Raw genomic sequence first — 8731 nt, forward strand, 5'->3', positions numbered from 1 at the left:
TATACAGTACATGGTAGGCTTATTGATAAATTGCCTTGACAGGTTATGAGGAGGCCAAGGGGGGCGTTTGGGCAAAACGGCTTCAGAGCGGGCATAGACGGACGCATCTGTTGTCCGCCTGTCGGACTTTTTTTCTGGTCATTTTGACTTTATTTATGATAGGGCAGTGAAGGCGGTGACGGGAAGCGAGTGGAGAGAGAGACGGGGAAGGGCCGGCAAAGGATCCGGGCCGGGAATGGAACCCGGGTCAGCCGCATGGTAGACGAGTGCCCAACTGTTTGGCCACGGCAGGGCCACATATGAGGCATTTCATGACCTTGACATGCCTTTTGTTAGGAATCCCATGCTGCTTTGCTTTGGTCTTTCCGATGTGGAAGACCCTCACTTGTGTGATCGTCTGGTGTTAACCAAGCAAGCTTTTTGAAGCTCCCTTCTAAAAAATTGGTTGACAACGTGACTAGGCCAGATCAAATGCTTACAGAACTTTGAAGTCATGATAGTCAGGCGATGCCCATGGGGCATCAAATAAGGTCAATGTGTAATAAATTGCTAGGTAATCGTCTCATTGCGGTCTCTTCTGACCCAGGTTTTTTTTGCCAAAAATAATGACAATGCAACATGAATATAGTACAAGCTGAAAATTTTATTCAAAATGGAAACTGGAAAATACCATACAAATAATTACTTCAACATCATAACATAGCATTCAGGCTCCCCAATATGGGGAGGAGAAATTCACAAGGCAAAGGTTTTCAACTGAATTCAAAAATATTCTCTTTGTCAAAAAAATATATGTACATCTCAGACATCTTTGGATGACACAAAGAGATTGGGAAGAAGGCATTTAGAAAAATGAGGACAAACCCAGTGCTTTCTCATATTCAATTTTAAAACAATTCGTGACATCATAAATAGTTTTGTAGGCTACTGCACATATTTTAATACACACATCACTGAGTAGTTGGGGAAATCCTTGTGTCTTGAGAATAATATATAGTGTATTCAACAAGCAGATGGTAAATAAGACTTTTATAAAATAATAGCAGTCCAGACATGAAACTTTTTCGGAATACAATTCAAACCCACCCGATTTAATATTCAATCCAAATGTACAATTCACTTGAATATACTTGAATGGTCAAAATATTTAGTGTCTAAAATCTTCTGAAAGATTTTATCACACTTCAGAGTAGTCAAAAAGCTACGCCTTATTGGTACTCAACCATCACGGAGTACTTAACATTCTAGTTTCCACCGTTACGACTTTTTCATCCTTAAATTAATTTGTTTTCTTTCTTTTGGCCAATATTCCACCCACAATTTGGGCATTGTCTTTTACCTCTGTGTTCAGTCCACAAGACTAAGTTGATGAGGAAAATGTGTGACCATACTGCATGTCTGTGTTCATAACTGATCTGGAGTCAGTTGCTTTCCTAATTCATTTCCGCTGTTAATGAAGACATTAGACTTTAAGTCTGACCCAGTTACAGCTCTTAAGGGCACACATTTCCCTCACCATAAAGCATCATTAAACAGTATATAACTTACACACTGTGGAAAAAAAGAAAATCTCAATACATTTGAACAACAAACTTCAAAACTGTTAATTTCTGTATTGCACTTACAAACACATCTGTCTGCTCTCTCAAATACACGGTTGTCCCTTTAGAAGTGGCCCAAATGGACAGACACTGAATGGTTGGCAAGAGACTAAAGCTAGTCTGTGGTTTAAATTCCCACTTAAAAACAGTGGCTCACTCCTTGGATGTAACACCAAGTGGAGCTATCAGCTATGCTGGTTCGATCTCCCTGTTTTCAAGGATAAAGGCCATGTAGAGCTATTGGGAGAAACTGAATGAGGCATCCGTCCATCTGTTCATTCATTCATTCATCCATCCATCCATCCATCCATCCATCCATCCATGTGTCCGTAACTCAAATACATTCATTCTTTCAAACACGCACACACACACATGCACGCACTCACACACAGGTGTGTAGTCTGCGCAATGCGACACACATGCAGGCACGCACACGCAACACACAGACAAGCACACACACACACACACACGCACACACACAATTTACATTACAACCAAGCAAAATGCATGTAATTGTCCCTGGATTGAGGCTGCAGCCTTTGAATTCCTCTTTGTCAGTGCACGTCTACCTGTGACCTCCAGAGGCCGCTGATGAGCTACAACCTCACAAAGTGAAATGCACACCAGAGGGCCTGAGCAGAATTCCATGACTGTTCTACCAAGCCAACGGATTCTGTAGGCTCGACTCGCAATGCACTTTAGTGAGAGCAACAGTACTAGGAGGAGGGAGGCAGTTCCCATCCACTAATCCCACAGCCCTGCTTTCCTTTTGTGCTTAGACCAACCAACAGCATTACAGTGGCTTAAAGCAGCACTGTTCAGCATTGAGTGAACTATGTTGCAATCGTCTTCTGCAAGGTGCACATACACCCTTCTAGCTGTAAGGGCCCTGCAGTGGACCATCACTGTTGGCAAAGATCAGTCAAATTCCAGCACAATAAGGATACCTAAACCACACATGATCTCAGGGAATAGGAAAGGCACTGTGAGTTATAGCCTATGCGTGTTCTCTCAAGTGGCAAAGCACAGCTCTGCTTCAATGTAACAGTGAGGTTTCACAGGCTTGGGTTTGTTTCTTCTCTGTGTGGATCCAGTCATGTCCCAGATGACTAACTTGAGGCAATGCAAGTTGCGAAAAAAGACAAAAAACCCAAGACATCTAAACAGGACAGAGAACAAAGATCAGTAGGAGAGGAGAAAACATCCCAACACGTTGCAGGATCATCCTGTATGTTTTGACTCTTTGTCTGTTTCTGTGTCATAAAGTTCCTGTCTCTGGACTCCAGATCCAGGCTCTGCATTTCCAACTCTATCACCTGAGGCAGAGACCATCTTGATTTTTTTGAGGAGTGCAAAGGCGATAACCAGTCCAGGTCCCCTGCTGCACCCCTTCCACAAAGTAAAACTGAAACGGACTTAAAAGTAATGAAATAAAATAAAATAATATTAAAAAAACAAATAAAAGCCACAGTGAAACAAGTTGAGGCTTTGGCCTGTTTCACGGCAGACTCAAACAAAATATTGTCCCGAGTTATTATTGGCAGTTATTTGACTTCTTAAAAAAATACCTACAAAATAAAAATGCTGTATTGTCTGCATTATCACACCACCCTAATGTTAAAAGCAAAACTCAACAGGCATTGTGTTGTGTGATAAGTGTTTGTCATCATTAGCACCAAAATGAAAAAAGAAAGTGTCTTTTCTGTGAGCTGAGTATATGAATGTGTAAAAAAGTGTGAAAACTCAAGCAGATCCTCTAACAGCCAAATCCATGAGGAAGGAAATCTTAGCTGCTGCTTTTTTCTTTGAAAATTATACTTTGACCACGGTATAGAGCAGACCTATCAACGGTGCTCCAGTATGACGATGGCAAAACAACACAGAACAAACTAAATGAGACTAAAAACAAATCCATTAAAACACGAAATAAAAAGAACATTCATTTGGTTTTGATTTGTAAGATCTGTCTTCTAGTGCAGTGCAGTGGAGTTTCAGTGGTCTTCCCTCCAAAAATGTTTCTGGGAATTTTCGACAGCTACCCACACACTTGTGTCCTCTCGTCTTGTCTTGTCTTAAGCTGTAGGTCTTGTGGGAACGTCATTCTTTGGTTCTTTCATGAAATCTCCTGATGTCTCTCGGTTGGTCTGGCCTGTTTAAGCCTAAGCTTCTGAGGTGGCCGGGGGCTTGAGTTGAGCCTTCTCCATGGCTGTGCCATACTCTGTACGCTTGAAGAAGCCCAGCTACAGAAAAACAAGAGCAGAAACACAAAATGGTTAGATGCTGCTTTGGGAGGCAACATGCTCCCAGGTTTCCCCCAGCACTTCGCAGCGCCCTGAGAAAAATAATTACGCTTTTGCGTTGTGAATGTACTATTTGAAGTTGTATATGTTATTGAAGGTGTTGACACTGTTAATCCATTGGGAGGGGTTTTGTATCATACTTCTTGAAACTGCAAAATAGCCTTTCTAATGATAACAGTCACAGATCTCTGATAACAGCACCCCCCAAACTACAAACAAATGCTTTGTCCTTCCTGTAGGAGTCTTCCCAGCTCATGGGTCGTGATTAGAGGGGGATATTCATTTCATATATAGGGAAACCCTGGGAAACTCCATTAAATATAGGTCTTCACTCTTCCGTGTATCTACATTCATTCATCCTGCCCTGTAAGAAGATCCCAAACCACTGAGGCAGCCACAGGAATGGCAGGGCTGCTTTTCACACCCATGGTGTCAGACACCAACTATGTGAACATTAAAATGGGCCGCCCCGTCGGCTCCTATGACTGAGCCATTCCCATAGCATGCGACACACATAATTAGAAGATAAAGGAATGAAAAAAACATGGCTGCCATGGCTTAAATTGGCACAGTGCCCATGCACACAGCTCAATCAACAAACGAAGACCTCAGGGTGGGTGACACTTACTTTGTAGAGGACGAATATGAGCAGAGCCAGTAGTAAGAGGCCGGCTAGTATGGACAAGATGATAATCCACAAAGGAACGCCATGCTGGCTGTCTGGCTTATTCCACACCACTGGGGTTGCCACCTGCGAAAGACAAAATGGCCATCAGATCAACCTGGAGACAGCACAGCAATGCACATTTACATTTGAGAACAAAAGAGAATGCTACACATTTCTGCAGTTCACACTCTGTTGCAGCCATCACAGGAGCAGGGCCTAAATAGACAGCTTGTGCAGCACGGGTGTCGCCTTCCTTTTCTTTTTATTTATTTTTATTACTGAGCTGATGCATATAGACTAACTTTTTGATGCCATAAGAGTCTTCAATAAAATCAGATGTTTAAATTTCTTCTAGTTGTTGACTGTTGTACTTTAATAATGGGACTCTTTTGACCGAATGGGTCTGGTAGAGCAGTGTTTCCCAACCTTTTTTGCCCTGCGTACCCCCTAAGCAATTTTGTCACATGATGAGTACCCCTCTCACTCATGCTCTATATCTGTTCCTCTATCCCCAATGTGACTACACTCCATATATTTGTTATTATTACATTTTTCCAAGTACCCCCTGAGGTGTGCTTGCGTACCCCTAGTGGTACACGTACCCCTGGTTGGGAAACACTGTGGTAGAGGGGCAAGGATACACCTACCTTTTTGGCACCGTTTGGATACTCCTTAGGCAGGATAGAATAAGGCATCTTCAGTACATCATAGGTAGCTTGACACTCAAGAATGTAGTTTTTGTTGGGGAACTACAATGGAAAAGAAAAAAACATTGTCATGACACCATTTAAGCTATACTTACACTGTTGTAATACAGTAATTCTGTCATATTTTTACGCAACATGGTCATTGGCCACCAGAGGGCGTATGGGTCTCATTTGAGAGGAGGGGCTGTGTTACATGTTTGGCTCTGGCTGGCCTTGGTTCTCACAAAATCCCTATGACATTCCAATCCTATGAGAAGCCGGTACTGTAAGCTAATGAATTTTCAATGCAGTCACACATACAGCGTGCATTGGCTACGGGGGAGATCGAGCATGTAAAAGTCTTTTTTTTTTTTTTAAAGAGCCCCCATCTGCAACATATGGTTGGACAGATGAGGACAGATGTGAAGACTCCCATTTGAAAAGACATGTGAATGTGCACACACACACACACACACACACACGTACACACAAGCGCACACACACACGCATACATACGCTCGCTCACACACACACACACACACAGGAATATCAAAATAATCACCAATTACTGACACTTCAACCAGATACATGCAAAACCAGCTTTTCTGCAACACTGTCCAATTCTCTCTCTCTCTCTCTCTCTCTCTCTCTCTCTCTCTCTCTCTCTCTCTCTCTCCCTCTCTTCTCTCTCTCTCTCTCTCTCTCTCTCTCTCTCTCTCTCTCCCTCTCTCTCTCTCTCTCTCTCTCTCTCTCTCCCTCTCTCTCTCTCTGCTTCGGCACGGCACATGCTGACGCAAGCCTCAGTGCAGACAGACTCAGTATCAGCAGCAGTCAGGCGATAGAGAGAGCGGTGTGGGCAAGACTGCAGTGGTCATTGGCATTTTGCAGCCGCTCATTTGAGGTTGGATGTCTGGGACTCCAGGGCTTAATGGCCTTGGCCTTCCTCAGGAGGGAGGAATGAATGAATGACTTTCACATGAAGGTTACGTAGCGGAGGGGAAATGGTCTTGACTGGAAGAACAGTTAGTAAGCCAGACAGGGGACTTAACAGTCAAGACGGTACTCAGACGCGGCGTCCAGGCGCAGACGTGGTGTTCTAAATGTCGAAATGGGCTGCTTCGTGACTCGTGAGCTACCGATAACCTGGTTAACTGCAGACATGGTATTCTGTCAAAATGAGCTACCAATAGCATGTGCTAATAACAATACCTGTGCCTGAATCAATAGCCAGCCCATATCCCTAACCCCTATCCAACCTATCCTTATCCCTAACCCTAACCAGTGATCCAGGAGTGGTTTGTGTAGATCAACTCAAACAGGTAAGCCAAATCGACAGGGCACTGAAGGGTGAAGGGTGTGCAGCCGTGCAACTCACCTTCAAGAAGGTCTCGCCCCAGATCCGCGATCGGACCTTCAGGATGGCGCTGGTGCCTCTCTCCAGCAGGCCCACGTTGCAGGACAGGACCCAGCAGTCTACAGTGGAGCAAGACTACAGAAGGAAAGAAAAGGAAGGAAGAGGAGAAAAGGAGAGGAGAAAAATGTCAGAATGTTGCACATTATGTACATTAAGCACCCTAAGATACATTTTTTCCACAAAGTGAAAATAATCAAACATCAGTAGTCAACATTACATGGTTATGACCAAATTTTGTGGGATTTCAGGCACATCCTGATGTCTTTGTGACTTTCAAGGCAGATTAGTTTATCGCTATGTACTGAATACAAATGTTCCTTTTCATAGTAGTCATTTTCTTTCCAGTCACTCTGAATGATTAAGTGCAATCTCTCTCAAAACATATTGTAAGGTACAGCTGCTAGAACTACATATTCCATTTCGTATTTCATTCATATCAAACCACTCATTAAATACAGAGTCCAACCAAATAAAATTTGAGTTGGTAGCTTGTGAATCCTAATCAAATCAAAACCCTGCAGCCTGCACTTGGTGATATACACATCCATCTGGAAGAAAAAAGAATCCCTCCTTCTCAAATTACCCCAACTATTCATTATACCACTCAAGACTCTCTCAAGTGCTCAGAGGGATAAAAATAGCACTGGAGACAACTGTTGCATGGTGGACGAGGATGAATGCACACATGTACATGCGCACGGACGCACGCACGCACACACGCAAGATGTGACTGCCAGAAGTCCGCAACTGTTTTTATGTAGCTGATGCTATCTATCCCCACACTTGACTTTTTTTGTCTGAGGAAGGATGGATGTAGCAGGGGAGTGGGGTGGGGAGGTAAGTAATAAGTTAAAACTGCTCCATGAGGAGGGAGGGAGGACAAGGGTGGGGATTGGGGAAGAGGGTGGCAGACAGGAGTTTCGCAGGCAGGCAGGCCTTGCCGTCATGGGCCAGTGGCGGGCGGCTGGTGACAAAGGCAGCAGTGTTGCCATGCCCATCAGGGAAGCTGCTTTGAATTACTGCACACAAGCAACCAGGCCCAGTCATGGGACTATGGGGGGAAAATGCCGGCAGTCAACTCTGCCACCGCTGTCCAGATCACAAGTATGCCATTGGGCCCTGATGGAAAACCTCCCTTCTCTGCTAGGGCTATAACAATATTGTATCGAACTGAGAAATCGCAATATGCAGAGTTGCAATACGGCATTATGATGAAAGAAGGCAGTATCGTGATACGCCCTTTCAAACTTCTGTTACCCTTCAGTTCAGAAAACAACCACATGATATGTCATAGAGCTTCCAAGCTTCAAATCAATTACATTTTTCTTTTTAAACTTAAAAAAATATATTAGTAGCCTCTTGTATCCTATTCCATCATATCCTATAAACGATCATCAAAAAGATACATTTAAAAAATCATGGGGATGTATTCAACTGTAGGTCAAGTTCATGATATGAACCGAATCTTGACTTGAGTGCATCATGACAGACCTATTCTCTACATCCACATCCACATCCACCGAGGCCCCACATACACGCCTCCTTTCTCCTCCTCTTTTCAGTTCATCTTTTCAGTTAATTTACCAGTCTTTCTGTTTCTTATTCCTCTCTCTTCCCCTCTTCTATTTACAAGCGCTGGAATCTACAGTCTTCATTAAACACTCGTAACTCAACCAGTTTTGGTTCATTACGGGGGCCCTTAGCAAATAGATTTGCCCCCGGCCAGTAGCCCAGGCCCAGCCAAGCTCCATCGTCCTGTCTGGGTGCAGATGGACCACCCTGGCCTGAGAGCGGCAGAGGCAGGGTTATGGAGAGGAGGAACTGCGGGAGATCATTCAGCTCATGGGGGGCTGTGGTAAATGAGATCACGGTAGGAAGTTGCTTTCTCCGCCCTGCTACTGCCCCCGCCTCGCCTCCTAGAGAGTATCTGTCTGTGTGTGTGTGTGTGTGTGTGTGTGTGTGTGTGTGTGTGTGTGTGTGTGTGTGTGTGTGTGTGTGTGTGTGTAGGGGGGGTGGCATTTCAGGGCAGGACAGAGGAGGAGAATGACTAGGGAGTGGTGTGT

The 8731-nt window shown here is 44.0% G+C and overlaps 1 protein-coding gene across 1 annotated transcript in view; it reads right to left on the reverse strand.

Annotated features, from left to right (window-relative positions):
* Positions 1-623: 623 nt before the first annotated feature.
* The window catches only part of itga5 (integrin, alpha 5 (fibronectin receptor, alpha polypeptide)), an 87649-nt gene continuing 79541 nt past the window's right edge, over positions 624-8731 (reverse strand). Inside the window, exons 27-30 of the mRNA XM_063209050.1 lie at positions 6630-6743; positions 5216-5317; positions 4530-4652; positions 624-3841 (exon numbers count right to left, since the gene is read on the reverse strand). Coding sequence (XP_063065120.1) covers positions 3761-3841; positions 4530-4652; positions 5216-5317; positions 6630-6743 — 420 coding nt within the window. The 3' untranslated portion in view covers positions 624-3760. The remainder of the gene's footprint in view (positions 3842-4529; positions 4653-5215; positions 5318-6629; positions 6744-8731) is intronic.

This window comes from Engraulis encrasicolus, chromosome 10, assembly GCF_034702125.1.
Source record: "Engraulis encrasicolus isolate BLACKSEA-1 chromosome 10, IST_EnEncr_1.0, whole genome shotgun sequence".
NCBI classification, from domain to species: Eukaryota; Metazoa; Chordata; class Actinopteri; order Clupeiformes; family Engraulidae; genus Engraulis; species Engraulis encrasicolus.